The sequence below is a fragment of the Neomonachus schauinslandi genome, chromosome 5 (assembly GCF_002201575.2).
Source record: "Neomonachus schauinslandi chromosome 5, ASM220157v2, whole genome shotgun sequence".
NCBI lineage: Eukaryota > Metazoa > Chordata > Mammalia > Carnivora > Phocidae > Neomonachus > Neomonachus schauinslandi.
This window is the reverse complement of record NC_058407.1, coordinates 74675553-74699531: the sequence shown is the minus strand read 5'-3', so window position 1 is coordinate 74699531 and position 23979 is coordinate 74675553. Positions and strand designations below refer to the sequence as shown.

At 38.4% G+C, this 23979-nt stretch overlaps 1 protein-coding gene across 1 annotated transcript in view; it reads left to right on the top strand.

Moving 5' to 3' along the window:
• FGD4 (FYVE, RhoGEF and PH domain containing 4) overlaps positions 1–23979 on the top strand; it is a 210040-nt gene that overhangs the window by 167200 nt on the left and 18861 nt on the right. The window contains exons 5-10 of the mRNA XM_021690470.1: positions 11815–11904; positions 13908–14053; positions 14505–14661; positions 19281–19419; positions 22279–22337; positions 22671–22817. Of these exons, the coding sequence (XP_021546145.1) occupies positions 11815–11904; positions 13908–14053; positions 14505–14661; positions 19281–19419; positions 22279–22337; positions 22671–22817 (738 nt within the window). The remainder of the gene's footprint in view (positions 1–11814; positions 11905–13907; positions 14054–14504; positions 14662–19280; positions 19420–22278; positions 22338–22670; positions 22818–23979) is intronic.

Sequence of the window (23979 nt, the reverse complement as noted above, 5' to 3'; positions counted from 1 at the left end):
CACCTCAAAATAAGCAGATAGTTTTGTTGTTTTTTTTTTTTTAAACCTCTGACTTAAAGGAAAATTGTGAGCACTTTGTGACACCTTTAGCTCTTACCCGTAAGGTGTTATCAGTATCTTTAAATTAAGGTTAATTATGTATTACAAGAGATTAAAAGACTGAAGTCTACTAAGGAGGAGATATCATTAGAAGGAAACCTTAAAACCCCTAAGTGACAGGGGGCAGGAAACTGTCACATGTGTCTGCATACTTGAGGGCATCAGGGGTAACAGTATTATAATCCTGTTTGGCATGACAAATTTGGGTTATCATAAATAGCTTAACTATATTAAAAGACTCAGGTGAAATGGGTCAGGACATTTTAGTATGAATTTCATTTAAAAATGGTTATTTTTTTTTCTCAGATTTATGTGCTTCAGTGGGTAAGCTTCATTAGAAATGCATTAATGTGGAATGCATTCATTGATTATGCCATATAATAAACACTTCTTTTTATAGTTTTCATGAGCCTTTTAATATCCAAGGTATACTTTAACAGGTTGTATTTGTAGATCTTCCTGAGACTTATTAGTGTTTCCTTCCTCTGTACTTCATATTGTAAGCCAAATATAAACAATGCAGATGTATGGTTTCTAAGACTAAAGATAGAAATTATGAATCTGCTATTGGCAAATAATAATAAATCTAATAATAGCAGTTTTATCAAGAATATTACAGACACCTTTTAAATTAGTCCTTTGTTTCACCAAAAATGAAAGAAATTATATAATAAAGTGAGGAATTGATGAAGATAGAAATTTGATACAACGGATAGAGAATTGACAACCTGGAGATTTATAGAAACTTTTTTTTTTTTAAAAAACGTAAATTTTTTTCTAGTGCCTTATTTTTTTAATGAGCATTTTACTTATGTTTTAACATAAGGCTTGAGAGTTTATAACCTTTGAACATACTCAAAAATTAAGAAGATAATCATCTCGTAAGGAAAAGAATGACAGAGAATCAAATTCAGAAGTACTGCAAATAGAAAACCAATGCTGTAATCCAGATTAACTCACTTTCCTTTTTTTCCCTTTAATTTCACTTAATTGTGAATCTTAACACTGTTGATTTTGCAGGATGTAATGTGAGGTATCAGAGCTTTCTGGGAGTTAAAACATAATGCTAACCTTGATTTTCTCTTCCTTATGATGGGCTACAAGTTCCTTTTTGTGAGGCTTTAAATTTCTTTCCCTTTACTTCTTGAAAAATAGAGGGGGATAGCTGTTGAGATCATGTTAGACTTGAAGACAAATAGTAAGTTACTCCTTAGCTTTGTCTTCTCTTGTCAACTCAGCTTCCATTCCAAGAATGTGAAAGACAAGCAGAAGCAATGGAATCATCCAGCTTCACTAATCAGTCTTTGTTGTTGCTAGTATTACAGTGAAAGTTCTCACTGAAGTTGTAGGAGTTTTAAAGCGACGTGTTGAATAACAGAAAAGTTGTCCCGCTGACCATATGGATTGGATAGTTCATAAAAGTCTTGAGGATAGCTTTTCTTTATTCACTTAGAACTGAAAGGTGAATTTAGAAAGTTCTTTATTTTGTGGAGACTCCATTTAGTATATTGGAAAGGTATAAAAAAGTATAATGAGAAAAAATGAACTTCAAAGAGCCTGTACCTGAAAAAAACACCTGTTCCATTTGTAAATTTAATGTGTGGGGCTTACTGTGCTAGGTGCTAGAAACAAATGAACAAGACACACCCTGCCTTCAAAGCCTCGGTCTACCCAGTAGAGAGACATAAGTAAATCCCCATGCTATGTGGTGTGATCTGTGCTTCGCAAACACAGATGAGGAATTACCTGTGCCTGGGTGAGGGCTGGTTGAGGGGCAGGGTGCTGAGAAGCAGTTGAATTTAGCTTGAAGCAAAGTGATGGGGAGGTTGCTAGGGAGTTGAGTGAGGTAGGGAGGAGCAGCTGTATCTAGTCAGAGACAAGTGAATAGATGCCATATTTGTGGGTGTTTCTGGCCCAATAAGAAGAGGCCAGAGGGCTAGAGAATTGTGTGAGGGGTAGAAGGATAGGTTTAAAAAGAAAATATAAGCTAAGGACAAATTGCAGTGGGTTTGTATGCCTAAGCTGTATCTTTCTCCCCTGAAAACAATGGATTTTTAAAATTGTGATAAAAATTAATAATCCTCATAGAAAATCAAGAAAATGCAGCAAAGCATAGAAAATACAAATATCACCCATATTTCCAAAGAGAGCTGCTTTGGTATTTAACATTCCAGCTTGTTTTTCTGAGCTGATATTTGGGAAAAAAAAAAAAATTTTTTTTTCAATAGCCTAATGTATGGTAGTTCTGCATCCTGTTTTGTAGGATTAAACATAGGTGTTTTCCTGTGTTATTTCATACTAATACTATCTGGCCTCCAAGGCACTTAATTAAAGCATGGAAGTGACATGATTATACCATCTGTGGATTTTAGAAAAATGAGTCAGATAAAAGGAAAACAGATGGAGCAGTTGTAAGCAACTGCAGTAATCCAGGTGTGAGAGGATGAGGTCCTGGACGGATGCGGTGGAGGGTTAGGGCAAGGAAGGGAGATTTCTGAGGGCCTCCTGATGGAGGTAGGGAATGAGTCATGTTCAGCTTCTAGCTTGGATGAAGTGGCAGATGGTGTATCACTTACTGAACTACAAGAGAATGGAAGGAGCGGTGTATTTGGAGGGCAAAAATTTAATTGGGTTTAGACATACTAAATTTGAGGGACTTATGGATTGTCCTCATGAAGATGTCTCAAACAAAAATAGAATACTCTGGAGACGTTACAGTCTATTGGGTAAGGGTGAAGACTTTAGAATTAAAAGAGATGAGTTCCTACCCCAGCTTTGTCACTTACCAGCTAGGTGACCTCAGACATGGTACTTTAACAGAATTCGGCAGGTCTTGGTTTCTTAATATGTTAATGAAATAATTGAGGTGGCAGACAGGAAGGAACATAATTGTATTTGGAATGTTGGGAGAGGTAGAGTTGCTAATTAGGTTAGTTTTGTACTACTGAGTTTATGGCATCTGTAGGACATCCATTTGGAGATATTAATTAAGCAAGTGGAAATACAGATCTGGAGCTCAGGAAAGAGGATAAGAATGTAAGAGGATGTACATAAGGGTGTGATTAATATTGCCGAAATAGAATGTGCAGGAACAGGAAGAAGGGCAAGGACCGAGCTGTGGAGAGCACAAACGTAATCAAAAGGGGAACATAGTAAGTTGTGTGAGAGGAAAAAGAAGAGCAAATCATGAGAACCACAGGATTTGGGGGGAGGGGGCACAGGATTATTGGTGGGCTTATAAGGATGGTCATCATTTAGAATATGAAACTAGGAGTTAGTCTGGAGGCCTTGGCCTTACTGGGACATTATAGCTAACTAGCTCAGAGAACCTGGGTAACCAAATTAAATGCAGTACATTTATAATGCACATATACTATTTGCAAAGTACTGCAGAAAATACAAAGAGGAGGGGCGCCTGGGTGGCTCAGTTGTTAAGCATCTGCCTTCAGCTCAGGTCATGATCCCAGGGTCCTGAGATCAAGCCCCACTTCGGGCTCCTTGCTCAGCGGGAAGCCTGCTTCTCCCTCTCTCACTCCCCCTGCTTGTGTTCCCTCTCTAGCTGTGTCTCTCTCTGTCAAATAAATAAATAAAATCTTAAAAAAAAAAAGAAAAAATACAAAGAGGAAACAGCTGAAAAGGAGTATTGAGATATATAACCATTATATAAGAGGTAAAAGGGAAAAGAGAACTCAAAGTCAAGGTTCAGAGCATGGCTGAGAGGGTGAATTCTTCCTTGTTAGCCTAAATTGAGAAGTGGGGAGAGTCTGGAACTCAGTGAGCGAGATACTAAGACTACAGTGTAGAGGTGACTCTTAGGCTGGGTGCTGAATGTGTCAGTTTGGGAAGTGCCCCCATAGAGGCCAGTGAGGTAGCCTCAAGGGGTTGAGGACAATGGAGAAGGTTAGCTCTCATGGTGACTTGTGACTAAGATTCTGAGGGCCAGGATCAAAGGTAGCGGGCATAATCAACAGTCTCCCCAGCATTGCTGAGTGGCCTGAAACTTAAGAAAGAGAAGATCAAACTTGCAGTGGGAGTGAGGCAAGGTCTGCAAATCAGCAGTACCGAGAGAACAAGGAGATAATGGAGTCAAAGATGGAGTTTAACAATGTTGACATGAATTAGGAGGTTTGGGAAAGCGAGGTGTTTGGGGGTCACAATGCATCTAAAGATGCTGTTTGGCATGGGTGGGAGAGAAATGAAAAGACCAGATCTTAAAACACAGCAGTTGTTGTATGTAGCTTACAACAAAACAAAACAAAACAAAAAGAACAATATACCATAACCTGGTGGTCAAGAAGACAGGCTTAAGAGCCAGACTATCTAGGTTTGCAACCCAGCTCAGCCACTTACTTACCAGTTGTATGACCTTGAGCAGGTCACTTAAATCTCTCTGTGCCTTAGTTTCTTCATATGCAACATGGAAATAATACCTATCTCATAAGGTTATTATGAGGCAAAGGTCATTGAATCATTGTAAAGGATTGAGAACAGTGCCTTAAAACATAATGTGAGCTGTCTGTTAGATAAACATAAAATAAAGTTCTGTTTCCTCATCTGTAAGTCAAGATGAACAGACTCATGACCTGAGATATCCCTTGATAGATCCAAAGTTCAGCATATCCTGCCAGGTAAGTATTCCAGCAGCTGTCGGTTCCGTGTTAAGCTGACGTGCTCCTTTGCAGGATGCACAGAGATAATTTTGCATGCCACTTCCTTTTTAACCCTGGTTTCCTATATTTTGTTTGTTTCTCTTACTTGAGGACCATAGGTTATTTCCACATAGTGCAGTCACTTATATGCACAAGGTTTTAACGCTAGGGAACTATCATCAGAAAATACTTATGTTACGTAATTACTTTGATGGTCTGCCTAGATTTGGTATAGGTTAATTCAGTTATTCATTGTGAGCATATATTAAATTCTTCTTTGTGCCTTAATTTCTGCAAAAGGCAAAGGACAGTTTAGTCTAATGTATACTAATTGGGTATAAGAAGAACAAAGTTCTCTCTTTGCTACCACTTACTTCCTGTCTGATCTTATGCAAGTAACTGAATTGTCCTTCTCAGTGTAAGCTCTCTTTTGCCCTTCTCCCTACCCTATCTCGAAAGGATATAATGTAAACCTTCTGATTAAAAGTTCTCACTTGGTACTCTCCTGTTTTGAACTGAATAAATAGTATAGATAGGACATCAGATTGGAAAAATATTGGTGCTGGGTCGAAAGTAGGCTTGGACTGTGCTCCCAAAGCTTCCTGAAAGATCATGCTAAAGTAATAAACTATTTATTCTTGTGATACTATACAATGAAGCCCTGGGAAAGGAATAACGTGTGTGTATCATAGTGAGTATTCTTTTTCCTGTAATGTGAACCTGGTGATAAATTTCTTGCTGATTACAAATCTTCCCTGAGACCATGTGACCTTCCTTATGGCATTACTACATGATCTTAATTGAACACAAAATCTGTATTTTATTCCCTTACCTTCTCATTTTCTTGTCACACAAATCCACAGGGACTTCTCTTAAAGAGCTGTAACAAAGCAAGAACTTTATTTTCACAGACCAAGATTTGAATCCTGGCTCAGTCACTTCCTAGCTATATGATTTGGGGCAGATTACCCATCCTCATTAAGACACTGCTTCCTCATCTATAAAATGAGAGGATAATGATACCTGCTTCACAGGATATTAGTAGGATTCCACTAGATAATTCATGTGAAGCACATACTGTAGTGCCTAGCACACAGTAAGTACTCTCTAAATGGTGGGGCTGTCATTGTCTCTCACTTGTGATAGCCTCCCTTGACTTCCCTGTTCTTTAGTATAATGAGAAAAAAATGTATACAGTTCTGGAATATTGGAATGATGGTGTCAAGACAAGTTAGAGACTTTAAGATGCTTTTTGAGATGATAGGCCAATTATGTGACATTCAAATATCATTGTGATCTCATTTTAAATTATCACCTGGAGCCATATAGAAGACTTTAATGTCTAGGAAGACATTAAAAATGACCTATCAAAATGTTGATGCATCTCATGAATTGTGGTACAAAATCAAGTGTTTATTCCCTAAGTTGACTCATCTTGTTATGAAAGAATGGACTTCAGGGAAAGCAGAAACATATGTATTCATACAAAGCCACATCTGCCTTCTCCATGAAAGAATTTAATTAATTGGGTAGAAACTTCCAGAACCTAGAAGCATTCATTCTGGTCCTATAAAACCCAATAACTTATGTACATATTATTTTAAATATAACCTATAATGAATATATGGAAAGAGCAGTTTTGATTCAATGTATTTAGAAAAAAAAATTCTTCCTGCTTAAAATGAAATCATGGGAACATGTACTGAAAAGTTAAAAAGCATAATTGAAGAGTAGTAAAGCATGATATCAATATCTGATTCATTTTTATGTAACTGAAGGCATTGCCTTTAAAGTATCTTCTAAGAAACTCTAATTATTGATGAACCTTTATGAAGTTCTTTCCAAAATATCTGCTCCCCTGCTTGGTGGTTTTGAGGCATGTGGCAGTGCGTATGGCACTGAAGATGAATCACTGGCTCCACACAAACATTTTCTGCCTACCCAGTAAATGAAGTCTGTGAGCTGCAGTGGGGGCTCTTTGTCTGGGCTCCTGCCATATGGAAGAGTCATGCCAAAAGGTCTGAAAAGAGCTGCAGGAGCTGGTGACATCTGTAAGTGGGGAGACAGAACTGACAGTGCAGCACATTCATGAGCCAGCGGGCACAGTGACTCACCACCAGGCTGAACCTGACCTAGTGGGAATGGAGCGGATCTCTGCTGAAAGGTTACTGGACGTGTGCAAGTGCATTGTGCAGAGAGAAGTAAGAGAGAAGCAGAGGAAAGTAAATTGTGTAAGCTTTTACCGTAAGAGGCGTACATCTTGCCTTTTCAATTGGGATTGTTTAGACATACTCTATTGTATTTTTGTTTGAGGCAGTACTCTGAGAATCAGCTTTCAATATAGGACATAGTTATCATTTGCAAGTGAAAAAAATCTGTTTATTTTATAGAGGAATATCAAAGGTAAGATGCTTTTCTAATAGCATATTCGTTATTATTTTTAGAAGTGAAGTCTGTGTATTAGGTTCCAATAGAGGCAAACAGGATTTTTTATTAAATCAATATTGTGTAGCCATTACTGTTTTCCAAAGAATCTAAAGAATATATGACTTCTTAGTAAAGTGCTAAGCACAAAGTAGGGGTTATATAGTTTTGAAGTGGCAAATAATAAGAGACAATATTCTATAACTTGACCTATTTAACTTTCTATTTTAAAAAAATACCGTGCTATATCCCCAGTGTATCAGCAATTTTAGAACAGGTTTGTTATTTAAGCACAAGTCTAATAGAGTAGTAGAGACCCATGCATGCAGACGGATCATGTATTTCTCCCTAAATGTACTCACAGATGAGTTTCAGTAACTAATTTTTTAAAGTTAGAAGCCATCAGGGGCGCCTGGGTGGCTCACTCAGTTAAGCCTCTGCTGTTGGCTCATGTCATGATCTCAGGGTCCTGAGATCAAGCCCCACTTTGGGCACTCTGCTCAGCAAGGCGTCTGCTTTTCCCTCTCCCTATGCCCCTCACCCCACTCCTGCTGTCTCTCAAATAAATTTCTTTTTAAAGATTGTATTTATTTATTTATTTGACAGAGCAGGAGAAAGCGAGAGCAGGAACACAAGCAGGGGGAGTGGGAGAGGGAGAAGCAGGCTTCCCGCCGAGCAGGGAGCCCGATGCGGGGCTCGATCCCAGGACCCTGGGATCATGACCCGAGCCGGAGGCAGAAGCTTAATGACTGAGCCACCCAGGCTCCCCTAAAATCTTTAAAAAAAGAAAAAAGTTAGAAGCTATCATATCATTACATCAAATATGACTGAATTTTTAATACCTGATAATTACTAGAATGCTGAGAAGCCTGCTATAAATAGAATTTATATTAGAGAAAGAATGTGTAAATTAAAATGCCTAGTAGATATCCCATTTCGTTTTCAAGTGGATAGTTTGTATTTCCTTAGTCTGTATCCCTTGTAGGCACTTACTAGTCTTGTTTCTTGTTGCAGAGAAGAGTTAGAGTGAGAGCGAAGGGTTTACTGACCATGACGTAAAGTCCCATGCTCTCCTATATGATTGGAATCTGCTTTGGTTACCTTTTAACTGTGTGACTTGGGGCAAGTCACCTGGCCTTTCTGAGCCTTGGAATTTTGTCTTTTGTATGTGTGTGCTGCCTATAAAACAGAAATAATGTATCTATTCTATAGAGTTATTATAAGGATTAGTCAATTTATGTAAAATATAACAGTGTCTTGTGCATAACAAGCAATCAGTGAATAAGTGTTAGCTGTTCTTCTGGTGAAATTGTTGTTTGGGTCGGTGATTTCCTCACCTCCACCACAAAAATCCCTAGTAACTTTTCATACACCTATATGTGAGTGTTTAAACTGAATGTCAGCAAGTTTACTTTTGCTTATCTTTGTGTTGGTTTTGGCAAGGTCAGGGTCCTGACATTAGAAGCCCATCTGTGTGGAAGGACACAGCTTTTGCTAATAACTCCTGGCATCCCCCTTGGATTTTGCAAATTATGACCAGGATACCTACAACTTGCCAAGTTCAGCTAAAGTATGATTTAGAGTCAGCAAAAGATTGTTTATTATAAGCTTCCTATTTAAGATCCTGTAGGATGTGGAAGACCTCAGGAGTGACTTCACTGCATAGCAATAACAACCAGTATGACCTGTTGGTTAATGAATTCTGTGACTCATAAGAGATGTATCATTTTATCATGGCACAAATTTTGCTGGGTGGTTTTCTTTAGAGTTATTTGTCAAACCAGAATCAGAGCATAGGAAAGTGTGTGAGTAAGTCAAAAAGATACAGTAGTACCACTATTAGAATAGGGCTTGGGGGCACCTGGGTGGCTCAGTCATTAGGGGTCTGCCTTCGGCTCGGGTCATGATCCCAGGGTTCTGGGATCGAACCCCGCATTGGGCTCCCTGCTCGGCAGGAAGCCTGCTTCTCCCTCTCCCACTCCCCCTGCTTGTGTTCCCTCTCTCTCTGTGTCTCTCTCTGTCAAATAAATTAAAAAAAAAAAAAAAAAGAATAAGGGCTTGGAAAGAGCAAGCCACTAATACTAATGACAACAAGGATGTATCTCAAATGCATTTTGAGAATTGGAAGAGGCAAGACTCAAAAGGCACATACTGTGTGATTCCATTTACACAACATTCTGGAAAAGGGCAGATCTATTAACAGGAGCTGGTGATAGGAGAGAGGGGTGGGGCCGAGAGGAGGGAGCCCCAGTGCATATAGCCTCATGTTTCATTGGCGCCTGAACCAGTCACTGTATTCTTGATTGTTACACCAGTCAGGGCCTAATTTTGATCTGGGGAATGAGGGTAGTTTCTCCAAAGGAAAGGCTACATAGTAGTAAGATAGATGCTCTGAACAAATCTGGGTATCATTAGGAAATGGAGGGAAAGGATGTCAAACAGGCAAACGATAATGCTAATACTTTACCCTGAATTTGTTGTTTAACCAAAACCTTGGCTAACTGTGGAATTTAATGACTACATAGTTCTTATTTCAGTATTTTTGAGACCACAGATATTTAAACAGTATTACATTACTTTACCTGAAGATTTCACATAAAAATACCTCATTTCAGTGCTGCTGTAAAAAGCAAAATGATAACTTTTCACATTAGAACAGATACTGCATAAAGCATAAAAGTAGACCTCATATGCTGAACACAATGAAGCATTCCTACAGCTGAATAGGATTTTATACATAGTTTAAAATGTAGTCTTTGCACAAATTAGACACTGGTTTAAAATATACTTTGTACTGCTTTCCTATTAGTTTTTACTAAACCCTTACTATGATTCATACTTGCCTAGAATGAAAAGGATACTTCAGCAAATACCTAGGTAGAAGTTTCTCAACAAAAAGATGTTTAGGTATAAAATAGAAAATGAGTTCTAATAGCACCAAACCCAAGAGCTTTGGATAGTTGAAGAAGGCTCCATGGACAAGGAATGGAAATTCAGCAGGCCATCCCCCCCCAAAAAAAAGTAAGTCTTAAACACCTAAAGAGATAAAGCAAGAATGTATGCCATGGGGGCGCCTGGGTGGCTTAGTCGTTAAGCGTCTGCCTTCAGCTCAGGTCATGATCCGAGGGTCTTGGGATCAAGCCCCGCATCAGGCTCCCTGCTCCATGGGAAGCCTGCTTCTCCCTCTCCCACACCCCCTGCTTGTGTTCCCTCTCTCGCTGTGTCTCTGTCAAATAAATAAATAAAATCTTAAAAAAAAAAAATGTATGCAGAGAGAATGGAAAGAAGAAAAGTTTGGGAATGGCCATGGACATGTTTTATAACGGTGCATTAGATTGGTGTGTTTGGAGGGAAGGGTGCCTGCAAAGGTACAACGGGAAAGAAGTCTGAGACAGTGAGCAGAGATGAGATTTGAACAACCCTGAATGATGTACAGAGTCTGGATTTTATCCTGCTGGTGAAAAGAGGACTGTTGGAAGTTTTCCTTGTATGGAAAGTAGAATGATCTTGGCAAAGCAGAGTTAGAAAGATTGCTCATACAACAGCATGCAAGGTGGGTCTGATTAGCCAAAAAATGGTAGAATCAGATCAACTGGGAGCTATTGATTGGCTGGGCTTGACATATGGTATGAGCAAAACCGGGTGGCAGGGATGAAAACTTAAAGGATGGATGCTAATGATATAATATGAGTAGGAGCTCATAGCAGCTGGATTTTGTGGTAGGGAACTAAGTTTAGAGAGATTCAAGATGCCAAAGCCAGGTAACTGGAAAGGGATGGAACCATCATCAGGCTGGTAAAGTTCTGGTGGGGTAGGGTGGCATGGGGTAGGGTGGGAGGTGGTAAGAGAGAGGTTTTCCTGAAAAGATGAGTTTGGTCTTACATTGACAGCATGTCAAAGTGGTAATAAAAGTCCAACAGTAGTTAGGTTTGTGTTATTGCTACTCATTCATGTATTCAGCAATATTTTATTGAATGCCAGTATTTTATTGAAGACAAGAGAGAGTTACCAAGTTAGCGAGAAAAAAAAGTGTTCCCATTCTCATGGAACTAGCAAAGCTATACAAATATATTTAAGGGCTAAGTAAACATACACGGAGGGAATAATACAGTGTTTGTATTTAAGATAATATGGGTAGAGGGAGGGGAGGATTGATGAAACAAGATTAACAATGAGTTGATAGCTGTTGAATCTTAGTAACGGATACATACTGGTTCATTTTACTGTTTACTCATATGTGATTGGAATTTTCCCTAACATTTTTTAAAAAGGCAAAAAGTTGGGTACAGAGAGCTAATAATTAGACAAGGTATCTGAGAGAATGATGAAATCATGGCTAAAGAGTGGCCTGAGAGAGGCAGGGAGAAAATGAGCCAAATACAGTATCTAAGAAAGATAAAAGGTGTTTTAAGAACAAAGATGAGAGTGTTAATTTTGACAGAGGCTAAAGATGTTCTAAGTTAAATCTAGAAGATTATTTTAATTTTGTTCATTTCTGGTTGGATGGCCCTTCATGGCTGAAATGAATTGGGTACCTGAGCAGCTTGAGAAAACTGTTTTGACCATCTGATAAGGTGTTTATTACTTGAAAAATATGTCCAGGCTTTATTTCCTAATACGTGAACATCTATTGTATTTTTAGGAAACTAACGAGCAAAAGCTTCACAAAATAGCCAACGAACTTTTGCTTACAGAAAGAGCTTATGTCAACCGACTTGACCTCTTAGATCAGGTAAGATTTTCCCTTTCAGGGTTATTTTTTGGCATTGTACATCATTTTTAGTAATCAAGGGGTTTTAGGAACTATAAGAAGGGCATGATTTTTTGGCCAGTGAAAGCTTTTTCTTCAAGGAAATCTTTAGGATTTTTAGCTTTGTCAATGAATTCACTAGACACAAAGGGTTTTCAATTCATAAAGAGCAGATTCAAGGACTCTCTGTGAGTCACAAAATGCCTTTATGTGTATCTTTCAACACTAAACACTAGTATGTTTCTTGACCATTTGTTATGATCCCAGAGCCATGTTACCATTATCATCTAAATTTAAGAGATTGGTGATTCTAATTCGTACGTGAATATGTCACTGATTCTATTTGTCTCATGCACTCTTCAGCCCCATGTGAGTCATCTGAATTAATGGAGTATTAGGGCCAGAAGAATTTTGAGCGTTCACTTGTTCAAACTTGTAGGAGACATCTAATACAGTGCCTGGTGTAAAGTTGCATAGTCAATATTTGTTGGTAGTGACATCCTACTTTTTCACATTTTGTACTCTCATCACGGAGCCTCTCATTTGAAATACACGTACGTTTACAAAGAAAGTTTTAAAATGCGTCATACGAACACTTGAAAACTAAGGCCTCTTAATATTGTTTTAATGATAAAAGAACAAGGTAATTGGTAGATTGTTAATGTAGACTTTTCTTATTAGAAGAGAAAGTTGCCATGTTTGAGTGTTAATTATAAGAAGAATTGTCCCGCCATCGGAAAACTGGAACTTCATGGGAACACGCCATCCTGGGTATTATACCTCCTTATCGTCGGTTCCTAGAGTGAACTCTGGCCCTATTAGAGTGAGCCTTAAGGGATCAGATTAAGCGTTCTGTTCTTTGAAATAACGAGTTTGTGACTTAAATACTCACTTTCCAAAGAATTTCACTGTAAGTCCATCAATTCATGTTGAGTTTGTACCTTCGAAACGGTTTTTTTCCTCATGGGGATTACAGACCTGAAATGTTAGGTATTCCCATCATGGAGACATGTCTTTTCCTCTTACCAGGTTTTGTGGGTTTTTGGTTTTTGTTCTTCTTTATTATTTTAGCCGTATTAGCTTGTCAGCTACTATTGCTGACCTTTTAGAATTTTAGAGTCTTAATTAATATCCTATCTATTGGAGTCTCTAAGGACATAATTTTGTGTTCTTTTTGCCTCCCAAGAAAATGCAGTGGAGGTGAATTTAGAAAATTAACAACCATCTGGACATTATGAAGGAACAGACCTCCTTCTGCCTACATTTAACAGAATGGCAATTAAGAGGTATAGTAGCCCTAGTGGAGTATAGCTAAGACTGCAATTTTTTTAAAAATTGTTTTTAAGATACTCATTATTATGTACAGGAGATCTTTTTATCCTCTTGTAAGTGTTCAAGTTATCATGCATTATTACTTACTTAAAAGCAAGAAAACATCTGTGAACTGAAATTCTTTTATTTATCCATTGACCAGATATTTATTAAGCACCTGTTCTACTGTGGGAACTAAACTGTGATGGCCTCCCTCCCCAAGGGGGCATACAGGTTTTAATAGGGAAAATGAGATTTATGCCAACAAATTACAGTAAAGGGCAATATGATACACGTGCCATCAAAGTCATTCCAAACATAAAGAGGAGTGAAATGTACCACAATTGTTGTATGTAAAGCTTTCCATCTCTCTTACTTCTACTTATAGATAGGAGTAAATCCCTTTACCTCACTTGGAAATTCTCTGGCATAGAAAAGGTTAACATCCCCCAAATAGATGCATAGCCTAGGTTAGAGTCAAGGTTTCTAATTCTAATTCCTGGTTCTTCTCAATCAAAGCATATATTCAGACATTTCAAAAATGATTTATTTCTTGAACCATGAACCTTTTCATTGATTCAACGAAAGTTACTAAGAGCCCACTATATGCCCAGCACAGTGCTAGGTGGTAACCAATAAAGTTAAAGTAATGTTTGCTTTATTCTCTTATTCAGGTATTTTACTGCAAATTATTAGAAGAAGCAAATCGAGGCTCATTTCCAGCAGAGATGGTGAATAAAATCTTTTCTAATATTTCATCAATAAATGCCTTCCATAGTAAATTCCTATTGCCAGAGCTGGAAAAACGAATGCAAGAATGGTAAGAGGAGTAGATGGCAAATGATATGTCTAAGGCAGTCACATTAGGTGCTGCGTTATTTGCTTTTAAATTGAAACAATAATGCTACACAGAGCTACAGCCAAACATTTGAGTTAAATTTTTACTGTAAAGACCACTGATAAGGAGTTGTGGTACATTTTTAGCTTTGGTTGAAAAGGATTTCATCTCTGCTCTCCAAACTATCTTTTGATTAGTGGAGATGAGATATCAGGGGTAATCTGGAACTTTAAAAACTCCATAGCATGTCTCTTTACTATGTCATTCCTAAACTCCCTCTAAAAAGGTGCTGCTTCATTCTCTACCCATCTCATGGCAAGGTGGGTCTGATGAAGCACAGGGAGTGTGTAGAAAGTGATCACTTCATTTGGAGTCCTGTTAATTCACTTACTCTCTAAGAAATCTTAATGACCTGTTTCTGTGTTTTGTACAGGGAAACAACCCCTAGAATTGGTGACATCCTTCAGAAATTGGCACCATTCCTTAAGATGTATGGAGAATATGTGAAGGGATTTGATAACGCTATGGAATTGGTTAAAAACATGACCGAGCGTGTTCCCCAGTTCAAAGCAGTAGTTGAAGAAATTCAGGTAATTGGACCCTTTTGTTCAAGGCTATGAATTAGTTTTTCCATAGAAATCATAAGGTCTTCTAGATCTAAAGTTCAGATTGAGACATCTTGTGAGGCCCTATATCTCAGGGGTTAGAGCACTGGTCTTCTAAATTGAGACATCTGTCGGAGACTGCCAAATTCCATGCTATTCTGAATTATGCAAAAATCATCTCTGCAAAATTAACATATTTATTGAGCACATGCTATGTGCTGAGCAGTAAAGTCTGTTTGCTTTTGAGTCTAGCTTTTGTAAAGATCCACATAAATTTATAAAGTGAGTTCCCATTCAGGTCTATGCTTCTCTTGCTTTCTTTCGGAGGTTGAGATGATGGAATGAATATAAAGAATGATTGCCATAAACCCTGACATTCTGCAAACATTATTATTCTGGGTGTGTGTGTGTGTGTGTGTGTGTGTCACTTTATATATGTGTCCTGATTTTTTTTTTTCCAATTTCACCAAATCTGGATAATACACTTTAATAACACCGTAGTAATTTCTATTTGATTCTCTAGTCAAAGTTGTTAATAACGTATTATTTGATAAAGTTTAAAAAATCAAAAAGGAATTCTTTGGATCACATAGGATTTTTGGGTGGGGATTCTGCTGCTCCTCTGTTTTCTTTTGTGCTATATAAATATTTCTTATTCTACCATTTCAATTCCTCTAAATTTTAAAACTGTTTTTCATTTTTTTTCCTACTATTTGTTGGGGGAATTATAATATGCATCTTAATTTATCACAGTCTACTTCAGATTAATACTAACCTTAATTCTGGTAAAATACAGGCATTTTGCTCCATTGTAGCTCTGTTCCTCCATGCCCTGTGCTTTTAGTCTCCTATATATTCCCCTTGTAGGTTTTAAATCCAGTAATACAGTGATATAATTATTATTTTATATAATTTTATGTCTTTGGAAGAAGGGAGGATATAAGAAAATATATCTATAAATGTATTAACCCATATATTTATCATTTCTGAAGTAAGTTCCTTTCCACATAAAATGATGTGTTTCTCGTAAGGCAGAGATTGGATAGCAACAAATTTTCTTGGTCTTTGTTTATCTGGGAATATCCTTATTTTTTTTTTCACTATTGAATTGTATTGCTGGATACAGAATTCTTGGTTAATAGTTTTGTTTTGTCTTGTTTTGTTTCAGCAAAATGCATGTCATTTCACTGTGCTCTGTCTCTATTGTTTTATATGGGAAGTTAGGAACTGTATTGATATTTCCTGTATGTGATGAATTGTTTTTCTCTTGCTGTTTTCAAATTTATCTCTTTGCTTTTGTCTTTCAACAATTTGAATAAGATGTGTCAAATGTGACTCTTTCTATATTTATCTTGCTTAGGGTTGAATTTTTTAGATGTGTAGGGTTTTTTAATCAATTTGAGAAGTTTTTAGCCATTATTTCTTCAAATAATTTACTCCAATTACACGTATGTTGGTATTCTTGTTATTCTACAAGTTTCTGAGATGATTCATTTTTCTTCAGTCTTTTTTCTGTTCTTCAGATTGTATCATTTCTATTGATCTTTCTTTGAGTTCATTGATTTTTTTTTTCTCCTGCCATCTGGAATCTGCTGTCACATCCCAGTGGTGCATTTTTCATCTCAGCTCTTGTGCTTTTCAACTCCAGAAATTCCATTGGTCCTTTTTATATTGCCTGTTTCCTCCTTGGAAATTGCTATTTGTGCATTCATTGTTATTATACTTTTCATGTTTTTCAAATACAATTTCCTTTCATTCTTTGAACATTTTTATAATAGCTACATTGAAGTCTTTGCCAGCTACATCCAGTATCTGTGTTCATAGACAATTTCTTTTGATTGCCTTTTTTCAGTTTAGTAAATAGTAACAGCTTACTATGTCTTTGAATGTCTCATATTTTTTTTGCTGAATATTGGACATTTTAGATAACCTATTGTGGCAACTCTGGATTCTGATTTCCCCCACTGAAAGAGGCTTTGGTTTAGTTTTGTTTATTTAGTAACTTGCTTAGACTCAATCTATAAAATCTGTCTCTCCTCTGGTGTGCAGTTGCCAATGTCTCTATTCAGCATATGGTTTAATATTCATGTGTGTGTATATGTGATCCCAGCTTTCTAGGCATTGCCCCTCTGTCTGTGTAGGTTAAGGGTCAAACTGTTATTGAACAGAGATGACTAAACTACCTAGAGCCAGTAAACTGTCTCCTCCTGATGGACCTATGCATGGGGGAATGCATTTAAAGATCAGACCATTTTCAAGTCCACTGGACCCTTTTACATCTCCTGTCTGCATGTTCATAGCCTCAGGGTGGCCCAGAGGGTGTGCTGGCTTAAGCTCTCATCTCTCTCTGCTGATCATTCACACAGCCTTAGCCAAGAATATTATTATCTAACCTCCCACCTCCAACCACAGCTTCAGGCTCGTAGAGCCATTGGTCTTCCCCACTTGCCCACCTTCACTTTCACTGACAGTGTTGCTGGATGTGTGCATTGCCCACCACTCCAAATCTAATGAGCCCTCTCAACTTTAGCAGAGACGCTGCCAGTCCTCACAGCCAGTCCCACCCAAACTGAACCTTCTAGTCATTGAATCTTCATTTGCTAGGGGAGGAATGGGTGGGACCCCAGGCCAGAATGCCACAAATTCTCACTGTTCTTACCCAAAGGTCAACAGTTTTTGAAGCATAAACGCTTTTCAGATTGTTCTGTGCCTTTGGTCAATTTCCAGATGGCTGAAATGGTTGTTTTATCAGTTTTATCCAGCTTTCTAGTTGCTTTTTCCAGGGAGGATTTTGCCAGTCTCCTCCCTCAGCCATAGACAAAAGTCCTGCCTCTTTCCATTCACTTTTTTTCTTTTTCTTCTCTCACGATTAAGCACTCATCTACCTTTCTGAACTCTGGCTCCTTTGATTCTTTTACTAGCCCCTTTGGCTTAAACTGTGATGTGGACAGAGTACAGGGTTGATTGACTCCTTGCGTTCTTCTTGGCCTTCACACCCTCATGTTCCTGGGCCTTTAGCCATCATGTCCTACCGATGCCTCTAGGGTCATTGTTTCTAATCATTTCCTACCTCTAACCTGTCATAGTGCATTGGGAATCAACCAACTAAGTTTAACATTCAGCCGCTTAGTCACTGGACTTCAGAAGACTCTAACTTCTCTGAGCCACAGTTTCTTCATGTAAAAATGTGGAGATCAGTAATATTTTCCTATATTTCCTATACATATAATATATAATAATATATATATTTCCTATACACATATACAACAGATTTTTTGGAGAAAGTCAAATGAAATGACTAAATTTATATCATTAGTATTTTATACTGTAGTAGGGAAAGCTATTATTTCTTCAGCTTCCATGTTGATTTCAGGCTCTTCATACATTTTTTTTCCTGGTCTACACCATAACTTCCAAACGAATTTCCCCACATCTCCCTAAAGCCACACTGCAGTAAGTTAATCTTAATACATCTCAGATCTAATGATACTACTCTCCTGCATGAAAACCTGCATTTGATGAAGCAAGTCTAAACTCAGCTTGACTTATTACCCCAGATTACCTTTTCTTCCTCATCCCCTGTGTGTGTGTGTGTGTGTGTGTGTGTGTGTGTTCCCACTGCCATTGGCCTGTTCTCCATGGTCCCTCTTTGGGCACTTGTCCCTTGGTTGTCTTCCCTTCCCACCAGAGGCTGCCCTCATCAGAGTTCATGTCCAATGCTCTCTTGTCTGTGAAGGCTTTAGTTTCTTGTTTGCTTTGAATGCAAACATCATGTCTTAATACAACTTTTATACCTGACAGTGCCTTGATCATAGTATGAGTTCAATAAGTATTTTAATGGGATTCTTCATTTGTTTAATATGAACAAGAACACATCTTATTTTTCAAATAATCTTTTCCCTGTCTTATGTTAACAGTTTATTAAAAATAAGGGCTATAGACTCAATTTTGCTGTAAGAAAAGGAGATCTATTTACAGAGTTCAGTTTCTAATGGAAAAGACTGGCATGGCCTAATGAAAAACTAAAATTTTGTGAGAGATAATAAGATGCTCAGATCTTGTCATTCTTCTATGTGGAGTCTTTTTAAGTTCAAAAGAAATGACATTTATGGTAGCCTTATTATTAAATAGTTTCTGCTGAGTCCAAAGTCATGTAATACTGTTGTGCTTGTGAACCTCATTAAATATATGCATCTTTTAAAAATCTCTGGAGTATGATTCAATAATGTGACCACACAAACCCTCCTAGTGACTAATTGAAGTGGTTGCCAGCAATCTGGAATTTTCTTCCTTAAAATTCTGCTTGATTTTTCTTTCTGTTCTTAGACTAGATTGGTGGGCCTCAAACTTTAATGTTGTAAGAATCTGGGATATTTTAAAATGCGTGTTCGCAGGCCTTAGCCTCAGAGATTCTGGTTTCATAGATTGGGAAAGGGTTCAGAATTTGCATTTTTAATAGTGCCTTAGATCTATCTAATGCAAGTGTCCACAGACCACACTTTGTAGGGAAATACTGTCCTTGATGAAAGTTCTGTATGACAGTGAGTTTTTAGATGGGCCAATTTCATTTTTAAATCTTTCTTCAAAAACCTTTCTCATTGTAGAAACAGAAGATCTGTGGGAGCTTGACTTTGCAGCATCACATGCTAGAACCTGTTCAGCGGATTCCCCGGTATGAGATGCTCCTGAAGGACTACCTAAGGAAATTGCCCTCTGATTCTCCCGACTGGAATGATGCTAAAAGTAAATGCTTCTCTCCTGCCCCCTTTCTATTATGGGGTAATCAAGTGACCTGGCAGCCTTGTGGTTAAAGAGCAAGATATATCTCACAGCCAATTTAGTAAAATATTGCTGCCAAAAAATAACCTCACTGGAAATTGTCATCAACATCTCAATTAGGCAAGCCCTTCTGAGCCCAAATCACAGGTTTAGAGCAATGCAAATCACATTTCTCATGCTGATTTCACGTTAATCATTAACTCAGAAATCTGAAACTATAGTCTTAGAAAGACATCTGGAATAGCAATACACAATTACCTTCTCACAGGAAGAATACAACCATTCAGAATTACTGGTGCTGCTGGTTAATTAGATAGGTTGATGCATACCAAGAGAGCTAAAATGACATTTACTGTGTAAAAATAACCTAAGCAAAGTTGGCTCTACCTACCCTAAAAGAGAAGAGAAAACGATGCTTTGTAGTGTCAGTTTCCCGGGAAAATTTTACTCTCGTTCTTCTAGTTGTTTTCTATTTTTTCTTTAGAGCTTAACGAATGGGTTTTTTTTAAGGCTCAGGAGTTTCAATACTTTAGCTTTCTCATGTACTTTTTTTTTTTTTTTAAAGATTTTATTTATTTATTTAACAGAGAGCGACACAGCGAGAGAGGGAACACAAGCAGGGGGAGTGGGAGAGGGAGAAGCAGGCCTCCCGCCGAGCAGGGAGTCCGACGCGGGGCTCGATCCCAGGACCCGGGGATCATGACCTGAGCTGAAGGCAGACGCCCAACGACTGAGCCACCCAGGCGCCCCTCTCATGTACTTTTTAAAAAAAATATCAAAGCATATGACTCTTGATCCTAGGGGTCATAAGTTCAAGCCCCTCATTGGGTGTATAGTTTACTTTAAAAAAAAAAAATTTATAAGGGGGCAGCTGGCTGGCCCAGCCAAAAGAACATGTGACTCTTGGTCTAGGGGTCATGAGTTCAAGTCCCACTTTGGGTGTATAGCTTACTTTAAAAAAAATTTTTTTTTTAATTAAAAAAAAATAAATCAAGTAACTGAAGGGTAGAATACAAGTTTAAGGGATAGAAATGGCTTAGTGTCAAGAACTAACTATGCTGCTGTACAATCTTGAAACATTGGTACTTTGCTAGTAATTTCTTGTTTTTATTATAAGTGTACCCTGGTAGGAGATGAGGAACACAGAATACAGTCTTTCGTCTTGGCAGACTGGGTCTTTTTTTTTAACAGAGGCTTTCTCTGATACATTTCTCCTACCACCCAACTGAGTCAACGACCACAGGAACTTCTCTACTTCCCTTTCCCCCTTTACAGTTTAGAATTATCCTGACTTGACTTTTTCCACTTTCCACTTCATGCCCACTTCCCACTCATCTGGGCTGCATGGCTGGTTTTGGTGGCAGAACTAGTGGTAGGACTGAAGGTGGGATCACCACTGCTACTCCTCCAACTGCTGATCCCAGGTTATTTTATTTCTGTCTCCCTCTACCTTGGATCCTGTAGGGAATGCACAGAATTGCCCCCGTCAGGATAGTCCTCCAAAGTCTAAATAAAAATTCAGTTTCTTCTATACTCAAAGACTTAGACTTGCCCTAAGCTGGCAGTGTCAACAATGAGAAGGTTAACAACGCTGTAGGGTATTTTATTACTCTCTTTGGTTGCCCACTGCTCCTTAAACTAAAATTGTAAGAAAATCACAGAGGTGCTTTTAGAGACCCAAAGTAGAGGAGGACACAACAAAAGTGCATTCTGTTCAGCCATGGAACAAAGAAGACAGAGTATTTGGTCTAGAAGTAATGAGGTTGTTGCGGTAACAGAATTAATCAGGCCAGTATTCATAAGATAGAAAAGAAAGAGCAGGTCATGATTTAGGATTGAGAGCATTCTCTGGGGTTGATCCAGCAGGAGGCCTGAGCCTCCACAGCTCTTCACCAGTGGTGCTGGAGCTCCTACCTTGCCCTTACCAGATGGTTCCCATTCCCATCTCTCCCACCACCCGCTCAGCAACAAAACCTTCCATCAGCATTGGCATCAGTGGATTCCCCCTCACCTGACCAAGAGTAGAACTGTGAGTGTGTTTTCCCAAAGAAATTTGGTTATGCTTGGTGGTTAATTTGCTCATAAAACTCATAAAACAGTATTCCTGCTGAAATGTTGTAGAACTTTGAACCAGAAGATGTAGGTGTCCCAATGTGGCCCCACAGTATCATAGTTGTGTGAACCTTAACCAAGCCACATCACTTGCCATTTGTTTCATTTGCCAAGTGGAGCTGGCTCATGGACTCTCCATTCGAGGTTGTGTAAGAATGAAGCGACATAGGGGTGCCTGGGTGGCTCAGTCGTTAGGCGTCTGCCTTCGGCTCAGGTCATGATCCCAGGGTCCTGGGATCAAGTCCCACGTCGGGCTCCCTGCTCGGCAAGAAGCCTGCTTCTCCCTCTCCCACTCCCCCTGCTTGTGTTCCCTCTCTTGCTGTGCCTCTCTCTGTCAAATAAATAAATAAAATCTTTAAAAAAAAAAAAAAAGAAGAATGAAGTGACATAATATATATGAAAGTGTCTGTCAAAGTGCCTTGTACCAGTCTAGTGTACATGTATTTGTTAATTTTGAAGGTTCATTATATAGGTCATCTGTATAGTTGTGTATGACTTATTTACAGGGAAATGTCCTTCATGTTCCAAGTAATCTGCTTACAAATCAACTTGTTAAAGTATCTGTTTTGTAAATGGAAATTGCCCCTGCTTTTGGTGTCAGATGTGGTCAGTGGTCTCGGATTTCTTCTTATTGTAGTATATGTTATTCAGCTCTTTAGTAGCATAGAAAAAACAAAACACATTTATTTAATTTTCTTTTTTCCCATTTAGAATCACTTGAAATTATATCTACAGCAGCAAGCCATTCTAATAGTGCAATAAGAAAAATGGTAAGTGTTTTTCAAAGGAGATGGGAATCTTCTAGTTAGATAATTGTCAGTAACATAACCTAATATTATCTGCAGGTTTGGACAAAAACAAATTGATACTGATGAACAAAAAAGATTCTTTATTAAATGTTTAGTGTTACGTGGAATAATCCTCTCCCCTCTTCTCCTAGGTTTCAATTTGCTCATAACTGACACATTTTATACCAAATTTATGCTTAGTCCCAGTCCCTTCTGAACTATCCAGATTTTAGCTAAGGTCATGGTATTTATTAAGGCCACTAAGGTAAAACCTCCCTTTATTTGGTCTTGCTGTGTTTTGTTTTAATTTCCTAGGAGAACCTAAAGAAACTCTTAGAGATTTATGAGATGTTGGGAGAGGAAGAAGACATTGTAAATCCTTCAAATGAACTAATAAAAGAGGGACAGATCCTCAAACTAGCTGCTCGGAACACATCAGCACAAGAACGCTACCTTTTCTTAGTGAGTATTATAGTGTGAGCCGGTCACATAAGAATAATTCATAAATGTTGTTCTGTGCATCTTGGAAAAGTAGGATCCTTGCTTCCTCACCAAAGCAATTCTGTCCGACCTGGTTTAATCAACACTGTTAGGGGAAATTCCTTCATAACTAAAACTTGTTCTTTCAAGGACACAAATCTTAAAGTATTTTAAAAATATTTTTCTGTATACTTACCACGTGTCAGTTACCTTAGTAACACAAAACTGAAGACAATTTAACCTGTCCATGATGATCTTAGCTATCAGTGTGGGGGAAGTATGATATGTTTTCTCAAATTTTCCTTGTTTCAGATTCACTCTTCCTTTCGTTCTTATAGGCTAATGGGTACCACTTTCTGACCAGAGTTCTCTTCCTAGTTCTCTCTGATCACCACTTTTGATCTTTCCAATTTGAGGAAATGTATCCTCAAGGTTGTGAAGTTTGTGCCTAAAATATCTCTGTGAAAAGTGTGTGAGTTTGCCATGTAGTTCCTTTTCCCTGGAGTTGGTCCCTGTCCCTTCCTTTACTTCCTGGAAATGACATTTAGTCTGCGGCTTATCTCAAATGTAAGAGCTTTTCCTGGGGCATCCGGGCCATTATGTTTTTAGTCTCTGTTAATTCCAGTTCCTTTCTGTATCTATTGGTATAATAAGAATCACAGTAATAGCTAACGTGGAGTAACAATAAGGTAACACTGAGTAATAGCTCACTAAGTGTTAGCTCTTGTCAGGATTGTTATTAGAGTCACAGAAACAGAGACACATTGGTCATGAGGCTGACTTTGTGCTGCAAGGCAGTCCTCCCACCAGCCATAGTATGAGTTTAACTGGGGGCTTATAGGTTTTCATTTTCTGGTTACAGCCTCCAAGGAAAACTTACAGGGACTAAATATCATGCATAGGGGTGTTCAGTATCTCTCATTTTTCAAAAAGAACATTTGGTTACCATATTACCTAACTGTTCTCCCAAGTTTGTGTAACTCAAGAAAATTGATGGGGCGCCTGGGTGGCTCAGTCGTTAAGCATCTGCCTTGGCTCAGGTCAGGATCCCAGGGTCCTGGGATCGAGCCCCGCGTCGGGCTCCCTGCTCCGCGGGAAGCCTGCTTCTCCCTCTCCCACTCCCCCTGCTTGTGTTCCCTCTCTC